General features: G+C 38.2%; 2 protein-coding genes across 2 annotated transcripts; both read left to right on the top strand.

Annotated features, from left to right (window-relative positions):
- Positions 1 to 731: 731 nt before the first annotated feature.
- LOC146164548 (uncharacterized) lies at positions 732 to 7,593 on the top strand. Its single transcript, XM_083381434.1, has 6 exons — positions 732 to 1,271; positions 1,976 to 2,001; positions 2,741 to 2,891; positions 5,141 to 5,292; positions 5,579 to 5,691; positions 6,303 to 7,593. Exons 1-6 carry the CDS (start codon positions 1,118 to 1,120, stop codon positions 7,294 to 7,296), a joined length of 1,590 nt encoding a protein of 529 aa, XP_083237560.1. The 5' UTR covers positions 732 to 1,117; the 3' UTR covers positions 7,297 to 7,593.
- A 4,354-nt stretch (positions 7,594 to 11,947) lies between these two features.
- On the top strand, positions 11,948 to 16,737 carry LOC146164547 (sodium-dependent glucose transporter 1C-like). The gene is made up of 10 exons (XM_083380754.1): positions 11,948 to 12,007; positions 12,630 to 12,810; positions 13,019 to 13,135; positions 13,401 to 13,508; positions 13,889 to 14,019; positions 14,624 to 14,845; positions 15,704 to 15,841; positions 15,936 to 16,029; positions 16,111 to 16,244; positions 16,582 to 16,737. Exons 1-10 carry the CDS (start codon positions 11,948 to 11,950, stop codon positions 16,735 to 16,737), a joined length of 1,341 nt encoding a protein of 446 aa, XP_083236880.1.
- Positions 16,738 to 19,280: the final 2,543 nt, after the last annotated feature.

Here is a 19,280-nt window from a genome sequence, read left to right as displayed (position 1 = left end):
TGTGACAATGTGAAGACTATAGTAGTAAAATAAGACAATCGAATAGGATTTAATAATAACTATAATATTCTGCAGCGATCTAATACCACGTGCGCATTTCCTAAATTGCTGTTGGATAATGATAATAACTAAGTTCGTGAGAAATCTGACGCAGCCTCTATTGTATGACCACAATAGTCCGATTGTCTTGTGCAATTGATCAGAAACGAATAGAATAACCGTGTCCAAGTTTAATAGGACTTGGCTTGCCGCAAATGCAATTTTATGGCCAGAAAACTCACTTTGTAGTGTGTATGGAATGTTGATTGTGCATCGTAGACTGCTAAAACGTCATTTTGACTGGTTCATATATTGGTTTTCAACGAGTGCTTAATTATGCAACTGGGCACTGAGGGCGGTGATAGTCTTTGTAAGATTAAACGACCGTGCGTCTTTCTGAGGTTTGCCAAAAATCAGTTGTTAAAGCCACACATTTTAAGGATAATTTCACTGGTGAGCTTCAGACGTAGAAAGACATACATCAAACAGCATCGGAACGAAACGACTGTATTTTTCGTCACATATATAGCAGGGTGCCAATACCGCACTGGGCCTAATCCGATACGCCGCGTGATACAGTCCCAGGCGGCAAAATAAATGTGCGCCAAGAATGCGAGGCATAAGATTGGTTCATACGTGCCACTTTTGCCCTGTTCATTAGAATGCCGTCTTTCCAGTGATTCACTTGCTTTTGCCTAGGGCTACTCGACGAAAGGTCGCCAGGCGTCGCGTTTCATGCACTGCCGATTTTTGGCCCAGTTCGGTTGCATGTTTGCGCGACACGACGCTTAATTCGCTATTTAGGTTGAGGCACGGTATTCTAGTTTGTTTACGAAATGTAGATTTAATTCCTAGTCTTGTTTTCTTAAAACAGGTACATCAGGAAATGTTAAGCTATATTGCGAGATTATAAAGCGACTTATTTAGGAAGTGCGTAACGTTATACGAGTGCGACCCCGGAGAGAGGTCTGTTCAACATACGAGCAAACTCGGCGACACATCCAATCCACCGTCAAGCACTTGACTCGGTTTTGCCGCGCATGTTTGCCAGGACGTGCCAGAAGCCAGAATAATAATAATGCTATCTCGGTTGCTGCGTGGCAAGTCGGAGCCAAAGCCGACGGGAAAACCCTTGCGCGGAATGCCGGCTCTAAAGCAGATGAGGTCTTCGCAGCGCCAGGAAGCACTCTGGCCGAAACTGGCCGCTTCAGTTTCGCCGAGCAACACAAACGGTGAGCTGACGCTGCTGCTTATTTGTATATCGGCGAACTGTGGTGTCTTAGTAGCACTGTGCTCCGATGTGACACAGTTGTTGTTGTTCTATCTGAGCCAGTAGCAAACTTTGTGGCACACCTTCTGACAATGGGTAAGCTTATTACGAGTTACGGTTTAACCGTGAAAGCTCCTAATGATGAACATAAATGCTGGATTTAACTTTATCGTGTTTCAACGCTTTGAAGTTTTTTGTAAGTACTGACAAAATAAAGCGGGAAGCTTTTGGTTTTTGTGCATAGATATAGGAATGTTATTTCTGCTATTTTTAAAATCCGTAGCATATCCGTGGCGCAACTGGTAATATAAGTGAGTGCCTTAGCTTTTGATTGGTCTTTAACGGAAAGAAAGGATAACGCTTTATTCATTTATTTGTAATATACATTAGCTAAAATAAGTGTGCTACGTGTTTAAAAATGCTGGGCTGTTGTTCAGTTACTTAATTTACACGAGCTTGCCTTAGTAGCAATTTGTCAACTTCTAAATTTAGCAATGAAGTGGCGGTCTAGGCTTTTAGGCTATAATTTCTAATAAAATGTCTTACCAGAAGTGGAAGTGGAAGTTATATTTAAAACGCTTAACGTTAAACGTAGTTGGTTTACATTTCTTGCATGCCAAGCTCTTGGGCGAAACATTAAATTGATGCTTTTCTAATTTATTTCAGGTGATGCTCAAGCCAAAGAACTCCAGGTACGTCAACATTCGTTTAAAATTGTGATATCACTGACCTACTGAACCACTTCAAACAATAATAAATAAATTTGAATACAAACTAAACGATTGAATGGTGTATAATTTATGCTTTTTAAAAAAAATGTGGTTTAACATATCATGTGACACCTTGCCGGAGCACATTCGTTTAATATATTTGTAATTTTTCACATAAAACAATGTGGTAGCAATCGCTGTATAAGTTCGGTTTTAAAACAACGTTTCGGCAAAGTTTTAACAAACACAGGCAGAAGTTTTTGCCGCTGTTTGTCCACAATGTGTAGCCATTGTTTGCCGCGCCAAGTATCATTTTCAAATTGTTTTAAAACTTATAACAACTTATTTTTGAAGGTGTTTCGTTAGGGTGGCAACAATGCTACTTTCTCCGTTAAATAAAACACTAGCGAAAGGTATAAAATTTGGCCTCAGATGGCAATAAATTTATGCTAACATCCTCCTGAAATAAACGTTTTATCATATACCTTTTGTATCGAAATAAACCGGTATTAGAACACAAACGATTTAATTATCGTCGACGTCCAACCTAATTTACTGCAGTTTAATAGTAAATTAGGAATAATATGTTACGATGCCTAATGTTTCGTTACTGTATCTTTAACTAAAATAAATGTGCCAAATGAAAGACTTAACCACCTTAAAAGTGTTCGCCCTAAAATCTTTTGTGCATGTTAAACATATATCGGATCTATGTGAACAGTATACACCGAAACAAAGCCACGATGACCTTCATGTCCAACTGCGATCGAATAACGGTCTAACTAAAAAGGACAAAAGGCTATCTTATCAAGAGCCGCCAGTGGCTAACGGAAGGATGTTAACCAATCGTCCAAGTCAAAGAGTTGGTAACGGTAAGTGTCGAATTAAGTTAATGATACACGACATAAAGTTCTGACAATAGGAATGACATGTTAACGTTATATCCCTGACCAATTTGTTGGCCATGGTAATTTTTGTAATATTATTGTGCAGTTATAATTAGGTACATTCTTTTAAATACAGGAAGAATAAATAGAACTGTTACTTGTTTTGAATATTGAAAGTACGTTGTAATGCCTGGATAAACGTGTCGGTTTATTCTCAGCGCAGTAAAATAATGTTTTAAAACCTTGCATATCTCGTTCAGCAGACCGTGGTGTTTTTCTCGGTCATGGTATTACTTAACGCATGGCATAAAGCGTAGGCCTACCACTTTGGGGTGCTGTAGTTCGCATTGTGCTGGTGGTACGCTTCACCAGATCCAGTATAAACGTTGTAAACTTGCCAAGCACTCACGGGCTTGAAATTAATCGTACAATCTATAACTTCCTTACTTCAGTCGATAAAACACGACCACAAATAAGATAACAATAAATTAAAAAAAAAAATTCGTCAAGATAAATATATTCGTCAAGATGAGTCCATTTTATATTTCAACATTGTAACATCCTCCACGGGAAAACGCAATAAGGCCTACAAAGCAACAAAATCTAAAGCAGAATAATCTATAATATTTTAGAATCAAAATCAGCGACATATAGCAAAGCCAAATACGCAGCAATTAAACCACTAAAAAAATACTTAAACCTGTCGAAATAAGTCGTATATGCATTAGAATAAGGCCCCAATCGACAAAACAACACCCAAAACTGCCGGAAGATGGTGTGTGACGATTGGGGACACCTGTCTGGGATCGCCGTTCTGAGGTCGACTTTTGGGCCCCTAGTTTAAACGAAGCTGTTTAGGAGCAGCTGTTTTGTCAACGGATTGTTTGCCCCTGTTTGGTATTAGGGGCGGGTTATGTTGGGGGTTAGAATTGGGTTAGAGTTGAAATTATTAGAAAGTTAGTAGTGGGGTTTGAGGTTAGGTAAAAAACTGTGTATGCCTTATTCTGGCCATTTAAGTACTATTCCGATTTATACGTTAATACGACTATTAGGTAGGCTATTAATATTTCTTCGGTCCTAATCCGAACTTTTTGATTCCGACTGTGATGATGTTCGAATTTTAGTCTTACGGCTGGAGTCCTGTTTTTACATAACATCATACTTTGTTATAAAAGGTTTCTATAGTTTATTTTTCTTCTCAAACTATGGTACGATTAAGTTGTCTGCCAAAAACATATTCTGGCAATATTGCGACTGTTATTTAGAAATATATATGTAACGAAATGGAATAACTTAAAAAATGTATTCTGCTTTGTCGATTCATTTTCGAACTAATGGCAATCATTTTCCTAAATGTTAAACGTTTGCAGCAAAACCTTAGGAACCCATTTTTTCCCGAAAAAATGTCAAAACGTGAAATATTGGTATGTGTTACAATTACAATAATTAACAATTTTTTACTATATAGATAGCGGAAATATTTCAAATGTAATTTTGTTAGACCAAGGCCGGGATTAATACAGACTAAAGGCTTATCGAAACGGTATTTTATGTGCACGTGATGAGGACGAACCATAAGCATAAGCACTGAGTAAAAAAGTACGTTTACGTTGATGTTGTTCAGATCTCAGTCTATGGCTGGAGTCCATCTGCACCGAAAAAAGGCACGCTGTTTTCGAACGACATGATCATTGTGCAACTAAAGTTACGAAAAAATAGGTTCATATGGTTCAGTTGGCAAAGCGTAGACTTGATGTTATAGCACATTCTTCAAATATATATCAGGGCCATTTACGTCACACCTGAATGACTGCACCGAAATCCCTTAACTGTTCGAACGAAGCACAAAAAAGATTACTTAACGCCTATCTTGTTTTAAAAGTTGGAATGATGTTACGCACGATACAACAGCTGTATTACAAATACTTGATAAATTTGTGTAAAAGCAAAAAAAAACATTCCCTAGAAAATAGAATTGTGGGGCCACATAGCACTCGCGTGTGGACACAAATAAAAAAAGAATGTCGTTATAAATGGCACCTTTAGGTTTAAAAAAATTCCCTTGAATTGGTAAAAATTGGAATGGAAAAAATATTTGCATTGAGGTAGTTTAAGTAGCATAAAATATAGTTTGAAAGAGTCATGGCCGAATAAATCATTAACCCTTCAATCACCCCTATCTGTTCGTTTAACCTTGCAATAAACAGTGTTCTAGAAAGCAATTTTTTACGCAGGAATTTCTGACCTGGACCGAAACAGAAATGCATCACAAAAGTCAAAAACCAGTGAACCCAGTTCGCCGTCGAGTCCAACGAGTCCGACGAGTCCATCAACAAGGCAAAACAGCAGAGGTCGTCATTTGCATTCCGTCAAGAAAAAACGTAAAGTAAGTTATGGTATACGTGTAATGTTTTAAGGTGGTTAATTAGTAATTGTTAAAATGGGGTTTTCTTTGTTTTACTTTAGTTTATTGCAGTATGTGCCTGATCTTCGTATACACAACCGATTGTTCATTTTTTAATTACAGCCATGCAATCATGTGCTTTATCCACTGCACTTTTTTAAAAATAATGGCCAACCTACGGCAAGTTTTAAGCGGTTTTAACTACTGTATATCAAAAGATTTTGCTTAACCTTTATAAACAAATCCTCTCATGTACTACGTTTCACAGGAGAGCAGAGAAAGTACAGTGAGCACCAGCATGCGAGCTTTGACACCTCTCGAAAGAGAAAGCATCCTTTGTTTGGAGCAGGTCATACAACAGCATCTGGAATTCAATTTTGAGTAGGTTAATTATTGTTTATTTCGTTGAAATACCACAGCACGCAATAGGACAACTTCGCTGTATAGTTTCGTGCATGGCCAATATCGGGGACAGCGAGGGCAAATGATAAAAAAAATCATGAGGAACTAACGGATCACAGATTACCGTCCTGAACAATGCAAAGGATTGTGTATTATGGAAAGTTTTAAGGGTTACAGTAGAGTTGTGGTGTCCATAATTCGTCACGCGACCTCTCTACGCCACCCCATGTGCAACACTTACATTTTAGTATCCTGTACTAGGTTGCCGGGAGGTAGTTGTAATTCGTTTGTAAACTTGTTTTTAAATTCTTTAACAGACAATTAAGTTGGGAAAATATTTTTTTATTGTCAGTTGGTTTGTAATTCGTTTTTATTCAAAAATTGATGGGGTCTATTAATTCACGAAATGAAACGGATCAATCAGGTGAATAAGTTTAGCAACCAAAGGTTTTGAAATTTAAAAGACAAACGGTTTTTGGAGTTTGTACTTTGTAGGCAAGAATTCACGAAAGTTGACAATTGGTAATCCAAATTTCATCAAATGTCGACAGCCACTTGACACAACAATATACTTTCTCGGTGCCAAACAGGGAAGGGCCAGGCGACGAAGAGAATGTGTTCGAGTCACCCATCTACGAGGAGGAGGACGACTACGAGAGCGTGGGAACGAGCGACAGTGACAACACGAGCGTGGGGAGCATCATCGACCTGGTGGGCAATCTCTCGCCCTGCTCGTCTCCGCGCTCCTCCGACCGCTACTCGCCAACTCCCAACAGCAACAACAGCAGCAACAAGAACAGCACCAGCAGCAGCTATAGGTACGACGCCGCGCAGTCGGGCAGGCAAGAGGACGTTTACGCGCGCGTCGACAGGCAGTACGTCGAGCGAAAGAGAGCTGAAAAGAGCGCAAAGAAGCAAGCGTCGACCATCGCCGATGACGCCACACTTGCGCTGTCCTCCTTGCAGATTTCGCCCCAAACAAAGGCCAGCAGAAGGAACGAGGTTTATCCTGGGACCGACCTGAGTGCATCGGCCTACCAGGAGGCGCCCTACTCGGAAGAGGAGCCGACCGCGAAAAGCAGTCGACTGTTTTGGCAGAAGATAAGCGAGAAGAACTCCACCGGTCTACTCGGTGAGATCGACCACTGCCTCGTCGGTTCAAACAAGGCTTCGCCGGGAAGAAAGGCCAGTCGGAACTCAGTTGAGAGATCGGACAGCTTCGACATGGTTCCCGGTGCCACGAGGAATCAGTTCACCGTGGTGCCAAACAAACTAAGGACCTCGTCGTCCAGCCTCAGTTCGCGCGGCAGCTACGTTTCAGACGCGGCAGCGGACGACGCTCGTCTATCGCCGCCCTACAGAGCAACGCAGTTGGACGCGCCGCGAAATCGCAGTCCTACGGCCGTTCGCGGCGTCAAATCGCCCAAGGTCGAGCACTCGCCGCACGACACTGATTCCGACGCCGATTCGGGCTGCCAAGCCGACCCTTACATAGCGGCCGCCCACAGACTCTCCGACAGCCAAGCGCGCCACAAACCCTTCGTAATCACGCCTGCCACGAAGCGCGAACTGAGTTACACCTAGGGCATGCTTGCATTTTTCTTTCTTAATGTTTTTGCTTTTTGCGACTGATGGCTGCTCAATTGTGTCATATTTTTTGTACATAAAGCTATCTTATTAACTACCGGCAACGCAATATGCGCCACATTGCCTTTTGTCAGCGATTATGGCGTATACAGCAGGGTTGGTCGCAGACAGTGCCAACATGTAACGCTTTCTAACAAATACCGTGATTTGACAAAAAGAGTCTCACTATATGCTCTCGCCTATGTGAATTAACCAAGATAATACGGTAAAGGGATAAGATGTTTGATTTTTATTACCCGTTCAACTATGGGGGGGGGGGGGGGGGGGATTTTGTTCATATTGTCAATTTTGGCTGTTGTGGATTTTGGATATTTTTTTTTGTACATAAACGTATCTTGTTAATCAGCTTTCGACCGAATATGGGCCACATTGCCTTATGTTAACGATTTTTGAGTAGTACCGGTGTTGGTCACAGAAAGTGCCAACATTCAATGCCTCTTTCAACCATAGGGGTAGTTTGTAGTTGATTAATTTTTTAGAAAGTGCTATATCCCATTTTTTCAAAAGCGGTGACTTTTATCACAATGATGTAGTTTTTTTCAAAATTACCTGTACGTCAACGAACGTCTTCCCGAAATGTGAAACGAACATTGTTGTGCAATTCGTTTTTATTTTATGTCTGCACATATGGTTCTCCTTGTTAATTTTTGTTTTATTTTATTGCGAGGCATGCAGTAGCCTATCTAGACTGAATGAAATTTTGGCGTGGACGATTGTTTGTACAAATAAAAAAAAAATATTATAATTTAAAGTTGGTGCTTCTCGAATCGTGTGTACTCGAATATTATGTTGCAATGAATCAGGCGAAAGAATCAAACATATTGCATCAATTTTTTGGCTAATTATACACGGAAAATGTGAGACGAACTACCGAAAAAAGCTCATGTCTATAACGTAATACTGACGTCATCCATTAATTATAAAGAAGGTTCTTCCGACAATTATTTATTCTGTACCGACGTTTCGATAACCTATCAGAATAAATAATTGTCGGAAGAACCTTCTTTATAATTAATACAATGCCTGGCAGCAACAGTATATTCATTGACGTCATCCATATTTGGCCTGGGCTACAAAACGCCGATAGACACCCGAGATTGAGCTGATATTAACCAATTTGCTAATGTTAAACAGAAAAGTCAATTGAACCAAATCGATTGGCCCGAGTTGCGACGTCATGAAGGGGTCATCATCACAAAAATGCTATACATATCCTATCATTTTCAAAATTTAAGATGAAAACTGTATTTTGACTCCACAATAAACATTTTATAATCGACATACTGATACAAGGTGAAATCGTCAGTTTATTCAATATCAACCAAATTAATATCATATACCTGTAGTCTTTTGAGGTTTAGGGTTTCAGCAAATATATCCCACCGTCTCGAAATATAGCCTACTTCTATTCAGGGTTGCGGTTTTAAAAGAAAACATAATACACTACAGCAACAATTAGCGTAAGTATAAACATTGCCTAATATTCTTAGCGTCACCAAAGCCAAACCTTAAAACTACTGATCATAAACACGATTTTGTGCAGCAGAAAACGGTAAAAATACCTATTTTTACGAGTGTTACGCGACTCTTTTACTTGGTTTCTGTGTGGCAATGCCGCCGTGACGTTACATTTATTTGATTATTGACATTTCGCCATCGTAATAGCCTCGCGCGAATCGTTTTGCGCAATCAACATGAATGCATGGAGACTCTATTTCTACGCTGTAGCACACGTGTTGGACTGAAATTCAAACAAATTTTCATGCTACCCCAAACAAATATCATGCTCCCCCATCTCTCTAGTTTACCACAACTAGAATTGCATATCACAGTTATATCAATTTAATGACAATAATATATCCGCCCTACTTGTCAATTTAGTTTAACTCACTGTTTTGATCGTAGCATGGGAGACTTCATAAGATTTCGCACGTGGCCTAAACAATAATATTCAACACGGAGCAGTGACGAACAAATCTGTATCTTAAGTTGTTTGGTGTAAAAGTTTGATAGGTCTTAATCCAATACAATTGCCATATTACAAAGCTATACAGGAAATTTCATTAACCAAATAATTCGGCAAAAATTGCAGAGGTTCTTAATCCAAATTTTTTGTTTTAATAGGTAATTTTGGGTGGCACTCATAGCAGCGAAATAAACAGGTAACTAATGCAGTAATGGGTGTCCGGGCGATTTACAGGCTGGGGTATAATTTTTTATTTTTATTTTATCACAGTCCCATAAAAAAGTTCACGAGGCCATAAAAAGTGTCAGCGAGTCACCGTGGTCTGCAGTTGCAGGCGCCGCACTAGACCAATATCGAATGTTCTAGTGACTCAAGTCGTTCCAGTCTTGGCAGAGGGTGTTTAAAAGGCTCCGCTTTTATGCATCGATGGTTGTTGTAGTTTATTTCGTGACAGGCGGAAGCAGAAAGATCAGGAAAGATTTAAAGCAGAAAATTAGTGCTTTTCAGGCTGAAGACCAGTGAGGATTGTTCGTTGGAGAATGTATCGAGACTATGGAGAGGATATAAAGGCTTACAGCCATTTTTAATCCGGCTTGGGAAATAAATCTTCGAAAGGTAGTGATAAAATACAGACGTTATAGTCACGGTCACGGCGGAACCCTATTATCATATAAAGTTGCTTTTCACCATATCTTAATATTAATAATGACGCTTTGCTGGTTATCGCTTTAACTATAGGATAGGCCAGGGGTCGGCAACCTTTTCCTAGTCGCGGACCAAAACCAAACTCAGATAGGTCTCCGCGGGCCGCACAAAATGATAAATAAGAATTGTGTTATTAACATGTTCAAACAACTATGAATCAGCCGGGCCTCGGATCGTTTTTGCCCTTAAAATGTGTTTAATTACGTTTACGGAGGCAGTGAAGTGTTGGCACAAAGCGCGAAAAAACGCGTTGGTTTGGTTTAAAATTGGAGTTCACACGTCGTCATCCATACTACTAATAAAACTAATTGTAGGAAACGTGATGACATTTAAAGTTAATCTAGGTCGGTGTTTGTTAGTTTTGAAGTGAAGACCCACCTGGCGAGCGAAGCGAGCGCGATTTTTTTAGGGTATTCTGGCATTTCTTTTAAATTTCTTGTAAAAAAATTTTGAATACGTTTTCCGTGACGCACTTAGCGGCCTTCCACGGCGCAACGGTAAAAAAGCGTTGATCTTGGTGAAAACACAGCAGCAAAACGTAAACAAACAGGACGTAGAATGATGGTTTGCGCGAAGCGCGAAAATTTTTTGCACTTACGTAGTTAAAATAGTCAAAAAGTATTTGAAATCGACTCGTGTCTAATTTGTCAAAGAGGTGGCGGGCCGGATGAGTTACATCGGCGGGCCGGATCCGGCCCGCGGGCCGTAGTTTGCCGACCCCTGGGATAGGCGAACAAAAGTTTCATCGTTGACCTATTTATAAACAATACAGAAACATTTAAAATCATTTCTTTTTAAACAAACTAAAAGTTTGCCATTTCAGAAATGTAAAAAAAAAGATTAAGCTTCTCTAACTAAGAATTACTAAATGATAAAGAAATATAGCCAAAATAATCACTTGTTATAATTGTATTATGCCACTTAGGGTTGGGTCACGTGCAGCTTTCTTTTATTACCAGTATTGTGGGCCACAATGGACATAGGTAATCTGAGCCCAGGACTACGGAATAAGTAAGACAACGCTGTTTTAACTCTTAAAAAATGAATACACCACGTTTTCGGAGTTGTACCGCAAATCGAAAAACATTAAATACCCGCTTTCTAGCTGACAACGACAACAAACGTTTGCTCATCCGAACACATTAATAGTTTTACTTATGTTCTCAAGTGATCACAGTAATAGTTTTCAATTGCTTGTATATAGGAACCATAACTTTGCTAATGCCAATGCTAACACCATGCAACATGCAAAGCAAATGTTTGTGGAGTACAATCGACGGTTTAAGCTAATTTAGCGCCACAAGTTGACATTCACTAAGCATAGGGTTCAAACGTGATCTGTGCAAACACATTAGATTTCGTTACGAAAAAGGCTTCGCGTGCCACACTTTAAATTTTTCAGCAAAGCCAATCAGCCTTCCATTTTGTGCTGAAAATTGACTGAGTTTGTTGCAATCGAAAGTGTCTACATAGCGTATAAACGTATAAAAGAAAACTGTCAAGCTGTTAGTGTCATTAGTATTTTTTAAGGCATCGTTTTGTATGTGGGGCTACCTTAATGGTCACCCTTCAAAAGCTTTTACGCTTCACAAGAGACTAAAACTAAAGAAGCGTCTAGAATGGTAATATTTGCTATAGCGGTTAGTTGCGGTTGATAAGTTACGCGATCATTCGGTAGACATCGCAGTTGCGTCATGGGCGCAAAATAGGTGTACAATTCTCCCATTTGCAATCTAGTAATTGCAGTAGAATGTTTCATTTATCAAAAAACAATAGATCTCTAACTCGGCTTGGATTTTATTCAGATTACGATTAAATTGTTTAACTGGTATAAAATACAATTAGTCGAATGTTGGTTAGAACAGGATTGGCATAAGTTATACCTGGAACGCAGTCGACGGTTAGAGCAAATTCAACATGTGGTCACTCTATGGTATACTTCTACTTATCGTTATTAATTTAATTCGTGCGGGAATGGTAAGCATTAGATTTAACCTATTTTAAACTTTTGTGTACGTTATGTTCTATTATTATATACTATGTGTTTCGTTTACAAAACACATTAAAACTAGATCTCACCTCAAAAGATTGCGTTAAACATTTAGGAGTATTTCATAAACAGTTGGGGTAAATGGCATATCAAGCATTTATTTTGTCTCACCAAATCTAAAAACTGCCGCTTGCATAATAAAACTGTTTTAAAAACAATGATGTTAAAACCACGTACCATCCATTTGGAAAACTTAGTGTCGAAAACTATTAAAGCTAACACTGGTTGGCTGGAGAGTAAACTGTATAACGGCATATTTTTTCAAGTACTTATAGTCTTATAGTAAAGACATGCCGTTTTTCCTCTTGGTGTCGCTACAAACCACACAGTGTCGCACAAATTGACTATAAATGTTGCCGTACTCTGGTCTCATTTCACAACGTGTAAATCTGTCGCCTTTTACTAAAATAAAGAATATAAATGTTGCCGTCTGTTCCACTTGAACTTAATTTGCAAAATTAATTCAAAGATGTGATGCTTTTATATTAATCGACCAACTAACACACTCTTTCTATTTATGATTCCCGAAACTATATATTTTACTTCAAGGGCTATTATCTGTCGATTACTGGCCCGACACTACTGTACCTGACCGAGCTGGTTGGAACTGAAGTAAAATATTTCTCTGCTGTGTTTAGCGCTGGTTTCGCAGGATGCATGGTCGGGGGACTTCTAGTCGGAATAGTCACACACAAGACTAAAGGGAAAATAAATCCTCTCTATTTAATGGGTGAGTGCCGGCCTTTTTATACGGCTAATTTTGTAACTAAATTTGTAGTAATCTAATGATGTTGAAAACATATTAACTTTGCTTACAATTCCGTGTTGTATAATTGTTTGGTAAAACGTGTACGGTATAGAATATACTTCACCTTTAAGAAAGAACATGTTTGAGAAATCAATATCGATTCTTCCGAACTCTGCTCTATTGTGTTCAGCTGTATGCCTGCTTGTTAAAGCACTGTCCATGATGTTTGTTCCGTGGATTCACGAGTTTTGGCTCATGTTTTTACTTATGACTCTCGGTGGAATCACCTTTGGATACTTGGATGCGGGTTTGTATTCGGCGTATGATAGATCTTATAATATAACACAACCTTATACACTTTGTTCGTGTTGTAATCCAGTTATTCTGAACGTAAAATCAAGTCGTTTAATTCAATAAAAAAATAGGAAAGTGCCAATTTTAGTGGCAGTCTAACGTTACTAAGAGAGTTCTTTTATTTTGCCGTACACAGCCACTATGTCACTTAGGTATCAGTAAAATATTTTAATGCCTTTTTGTCGATATGAACATTTTGCTTACTACGCTTCCACCAGGCCTGCAGGCATTGATTCTCCGTCTTTGGGGAGCAACCACATCTAGACCATTGATTTATCTTTACCACTTCACTATTGGAATCGGTGGTCTCGTTGCACCATTAATTGGTAAGTTGATTAACAACGCACTGTTATTTCCTTTAAAAAAGTTTAATTCCTCCAAAAAATTAAGGACCAAAACGTTTAACTATAGCTTGACATAGTAAAACTATGGGTGGACTGGAATACTAAATGGTTTACGGCACTATAAATAGAAGTTTAGACATTATTATGCGCAACGATCGTAAACCATAACTTGTTGTGTGCTTTCATTTCTATTAGTATTTGAAAACCCCATTTCCAAACGTGTCGAATTTTTTTCATTAATTGACGAATAACGTATTCTGTGCATTTGTGGTCTGACAAATGACCACTTAGTACGCTTTTCCTAACAGCGAGATTTTTATTCGCCGATGCACCACTAATCGTTATGTGTAATAAATTTTAAGCTGAACCGTTTCTTCTGGAGGCTTATGGAAAGCAAGAAGACTCTGACCCTGGGTGTCCGAGAATAACCAACTCCTCATCAGACAACAATGCATCCGATGCCTCTAGTGTTGACTCACGTAACAGTCTCGAGGTTAGTTGTAAGGTCAATATTTATAAGTTACCGATTTTACCACTTTAGGGTCGACACAAGAAATAAAAAATATTTATTTCACTTTTATCGTTATATTTGAAGTCTGAAAAATTAAAGTGAAGCAAACTAAAGAATTCCACGTCTTACCAATTTTGATCTAATTAAATTGCTAAAAGCTGGTCGTGGGGAAATTAGCAAGATTCATGGTTGTGTTGGTGCCGTCAAACATTGGTTACACAGATTACCAAAAACAGATTTTATAACTTCACGTAAATCAAATGACAGCAGCAGTTTGATTTTTGTTTTTAATTTCAGTTTAGTCCAGTTGGGTGGACATACATTTTTATTGGAATCTATTATCTCTTTTTTGTAGTCATTATGGCCATCATGTCCAAAATGCAATTCGACAGTAAGTATGAGTTTTTGATATTTTTAATAAGGTCAATAGTATTTTGTCAAAGTACTACTACAGCGTTATATTATTTATAATCAGGTACATGTACGACGCCAAAAGTAACATTTACTGTTAGAATCTTACACGTTTGATATTAATATAATATTGAAAATAGTTATCACATTTTCGTAATTTTTTTACCTGCACAAGAAATGCATCGTTTCAAACCCGGCGTTCCAATTTCCAGAAAAAGTTGGTGAAAACTTGCATACATCGGGGTTACAAGTTGAGTCGCGGCCAGAGGAACCGTTTGGCGACATCGTGTGGGTTGTTCTCCCGATCATGGGATATTATTTCTGCAGCGTGTCCAGCGAGATTTTGTTCAACAACTTCATTTATTCGGTGTCAGTTTGTTCCAAACTTAACTTTACGGTGAGTATTTTTGAAGATTGCGTTTAAGATATGACGAGCTTTGAGCTCATCATGTAAAACTATGCGAGGTATAATGAAGAAAGTTCCCAGAGAACACAAAGTCGGCAAATCCAACGCTATATCTTAAGCGTCAATTTTATGGTTTTGTCTTAAGCGTCAATTTTATGGTTAAGTAACATTAGTTTCCTAATTACTTCGAATTCGTAATTACGACTTCCAGCAGTTTCCTTTCCTCTAATTTTTCGTTTCTCTTTAGCAAATATTGCTATTTTGTATTAGAAATGGCCCAGACAATTTGGTTAACAATGTTTTATATTTAGTTTATTCAGTTAAATATAGTGCAAATGATAGATATGTCTTGCAACTTCTTTGGCTCAAAGCGATTTAGCCTATGATTCTGCTATGATCATCTCGTGGGGAAATTTATCTCTTTTCTAAGTTCTTTGAAATGTCACATAATCGTACAGGAAAGTAGTTATTTTTTCCATAAACATTTTGAGGTCCACATTTAACACCTAAAGGTCTGGATACGTACCACGGTACGCTAGTAGTAGACCTATAGAGGAGACCTGCAATGAACAAATTTTCTTTCACGCAAAAGCTTTGTCGCTATAACTATTTAAATCTATTTAGCCGTTTTTAGTTGCATACATGCATTTGTGCACGGAATTGACCGATAACAGCAGGTTTCTTAGAGTGGCCTGTTTTATGACTTCACGTTGTAACGTAACTTTGTGGCGTCATCTCTTTAAATGTTTAGGCATTTCGGAAAAAAAACTATTTTATTTTCACCCCTGATTCCATTATTATGCCACGGTAAGGAACCACATTGTTCGACGTAGTATATTTGATTGGTAGGTTTCACAAGCAAGCATGATCACTTCTGTACATTGGATCGGTTTCTTTGTTGGACGCGGAAGTGGTATTATTGCTTCTTCATATACGTACCCTAGCTACATTGCATCGTTTAGCTTAGCCGGTACTATAGCCATGATGGTAAGTAGGCCTACATAATGCCATGATAGTGCTAATATTTATTTTAATAAGTCAAGTTTCAAAATACTGTTTAATTTATTTATTTTCGTTTTAGTTTGTTTTTATCCTTTTTGGAAATTCGTCCGACTGGGTAACGTGGTTTGTATCTTGCGCACACGGATTCTTCGTCGGACCCATTTATCCCGCCGGTTTCAACTTTTTTCATTCATCATTTTTGCTGATTTTTGCTTCTCAGTAGGACTACTAACGTCCACCTTTAACTTTACCAGGAGTGACTTGGATGTCGAATGTCACGAACGTGTCAGGAAAGTACATGTTCATTTTTGTGATCAGCGGAACAGCTGGTTGCGTCGCCGTGCTGCCCATTGGTGGACTGATGTTTCAAAACGATCCATTTTCAGTGGTAAGTTAGGTTAAAAAGAAAATCACCTCTAATAAATCGTTCTGCAATCAGGATGAAAAAGGCGCTGGTTGTGTCTTCATCTCACATGGAAATCCATCGCACCTATTAGGCTTAAAATTGTGATTAAATTGTGTGAACTATTTTCCGTTTTTAACTAATGCTAAATGTTTAAATCTGAAGCAAAACATAACAATATTTCTTTGGATAGTACGATTTTGTCTAAAATAGAACATATTGGATTTGATGTGACCCGTACGCAATGTGTAGTAAGCTTATCGGATATAGCTGGCTTTACACATTCGTTTATCAGGAATGACATTTCTTGGTGTATTTGCAGATGTATTTGGGTACCGCCATTAGTTGTTTCAGTGCGGTATTTTTCGCTCTTGCTTTGTTAGCTGCTCGTCGACGCAATCGCCGAAAACCCAGTTTGGACGATGTAAAAAATGACGATGAGGAATTGAAAACTCTACAACCGAACATCAAGTCGTGAATGGATTTTTGCTACTCTATTGATCACAAAATTGTTCGCTCACTTAAACGCGTATAACATTTTGTTCGAACAATGTGCCGAAATAAGCAACTTTAAGAATGCCATAACGATATTGCTCTACCGTTTTTTTAAGAGCTAAATATATTTGGATTAAACTTCATCGAACTGCAAATTGAAGTATTTAGTCATTCTTCCCCTGAAACTTATTTGCTTCAGCATAAAACAAACTGCGCTAACTTTCCTCGCTACCAAGACACAATTTTAATACGTAAACCCAGATAGGCTACAATAGAAGAAGGAATCGAAGGATAAAATTAACAACTATTATGTTTCAAAATTTAACGTCAATTTATGCTCAAGGACGTCAAATAGACCACAAGATTGCTGTAATTCAGCTCATTATAAGGTTAAAGAGAATCACAACTCCTCGTATTGCTTGGCAATCTTAAATATGTATATTAACATATCAAGTTAAACTCAAATTATAGTAATTGAATAAATTAGAAACTTCAATAAAAATATTTAACCAAACCTAAGTTAAGTAATTGCAGTGAGCCTGTAGGCCTACTGCCACGTAGGCCTATATATCAAAAAGCTGAAAGACTCTAACAGCTTCTGTTTTGGTTTGGCGTGTTGTTTTATTAGCAACTCGAACTAGACAAAACTCCTGTCGCCGACCAAGAATATTGAATAGGATACCCTGTTTCAACGGTTTAATTCTAACTGTTGAAGGACTATCTACCACTGCAATAACGTCGATAAAATGCGAAATCTAACTGAATTTTGCGTGATTAAACAAAATGTAAAAATTCATCATGTTGTGTTGGCTCTTCACCAATATTGCATCGTTTTAACATGCCCTAGTATACGCTAGCCCCGTATTAGAATATTCTACGAAACACGTAATCCCGGTACCAAACGGCGTCCAACGTAGGAAAAGTCCGTAAAAATTGCTTGCTGCTAAAACCACTGCAATAAACGCAATATTTTACTAGCTCTGACTAATTTTTGCGTGGTTCAACATGCTGAAAGAGAGTTATTTTATCTGTCTGAGAGAAAGTTAAACAAAAAGTTAAAGACCGGGGAAGGGTTTTTCGCTCAATGTGCGCAAAAAAGTGCCCGCGAAAATTTGCATTTTTTAAATGCTTTCTTCTTCCTTTACCTAAATCTTGTCCACTAACTCTACTTATACACCTCTTGTTCTTTAAATATTCTTATTCTAATCTTCTTCTATAACTCTTCTCCTCTAACTCTTGTCTTCTAACTCTACTCATCTGCCCTTCTCGACGTGCTTCCTTAACTCGTCCTCAAACTCTTCCTTCAACTCTTCCTCCAACTCTTCGTCCGACATTTTGTCGAACTCTCCCTCCAACACTTCTTTCGACTATTTCTCCACATATTGCACAAACTCTTCCTTCAAACAAAGTGCGGACGACATTTTGAAATGTGCGCACATTTTTTTGCACATTTTTACGCAGATTGTGCAAAACAACGTCTCGTCCCCTTTTAAAAAGTTGGCTTTATTTTTTATCGTCTTTAAGTCCTTCATATTAAATGTTGTTGCAGCATTACGCTACTCAATAACGTAAGATATTGAGTAAGTAACCATTTTAACTTTGATAAAATTACACCATAAAGCAAACATAGTAACACATTTTGGTGTCTCATTTGCCAAAGTATCACAATACGCCAGATGCCAATAAGGAAGTTGCAAAATAAAAACATCTAGTCTCCAACCAGCCTAACGCGCACACAAAGTCGTGAATTTGTGCGATAGGACTTTCAGTGTAATAAGATAGGCAAAAAACGTCGCATAATTTCACATATTCGACGTGCTTGATTGGATTTGGCATTGCTGCAGGAAACAACATTTTTACTAAAATACGTACCGTTAACTTAACTGTTAATTGTTTTAAAGTTGTTTGTAGCTTTAGGTAAATCTCCCACTTGTATAAAATTATTTCATACGCTATTCTATTCAAAGTTGTCAAAGGAACTATTTTTTTTTAGTGAGACGATAGCTGATAAGGTGCGAAATGACTGCGCTTGTTTAGCCGCCAACTTTTAATTATAGCAAGTTGTTTGTGTAGTATGCTGCTATTTTATTAAAGATTCTTTGTGGTGTACATTTTTGGAGACGTTTGGGAATGTGTAGATAAAAATTAGTCTAATTTATTGGAGTACTCGGGAAATTGTTGGACCGAATTGGGATTGTACATGTTAACGTCCGTAATATATTACTGTAAGGCAGGTGCACACATGACATTTTATTGAAACCATCTGTTTGCACACTTTAATTAGTAAGTTGCACATCTATGAAAAAAATTGGAAAAAGGTTGTTTGTGGTACGATTTCTAACCACCTGTCAACCACTGTGGAAAGTGTGACAAGTGCACAAGCAAGTTTTTTTCAATCAGTTGAAGGTGCTCCCCGAAAAAATTTGAACTGCATCCCAAATAAGTAAATCAGTTGTGCGCCATACGTTTACAATACAATGTATGCAATACAGAGTGCACCAGAAAATCATAAAGTGCACCGAGGTG

The sequence above is a fragment of the Ascidiella aspersa genome, chromosome 2, assembly GCF_963924565.1.
Source record: "Ascidiella aspersa chromosome 2, kaAscAspe10.2, whole genome shotgun sequence".
NCBI lineage: Eukaryota > Metazoa > Chordata > Ascidiacea > Phlebobranchia > Ascidiidae > Ascidiella > Ascidiella aspersa.
Note: the sequence above shows the minus strand (reverse complement) of the source record. Positions and strands in the feature narration are given on the sequence as shown.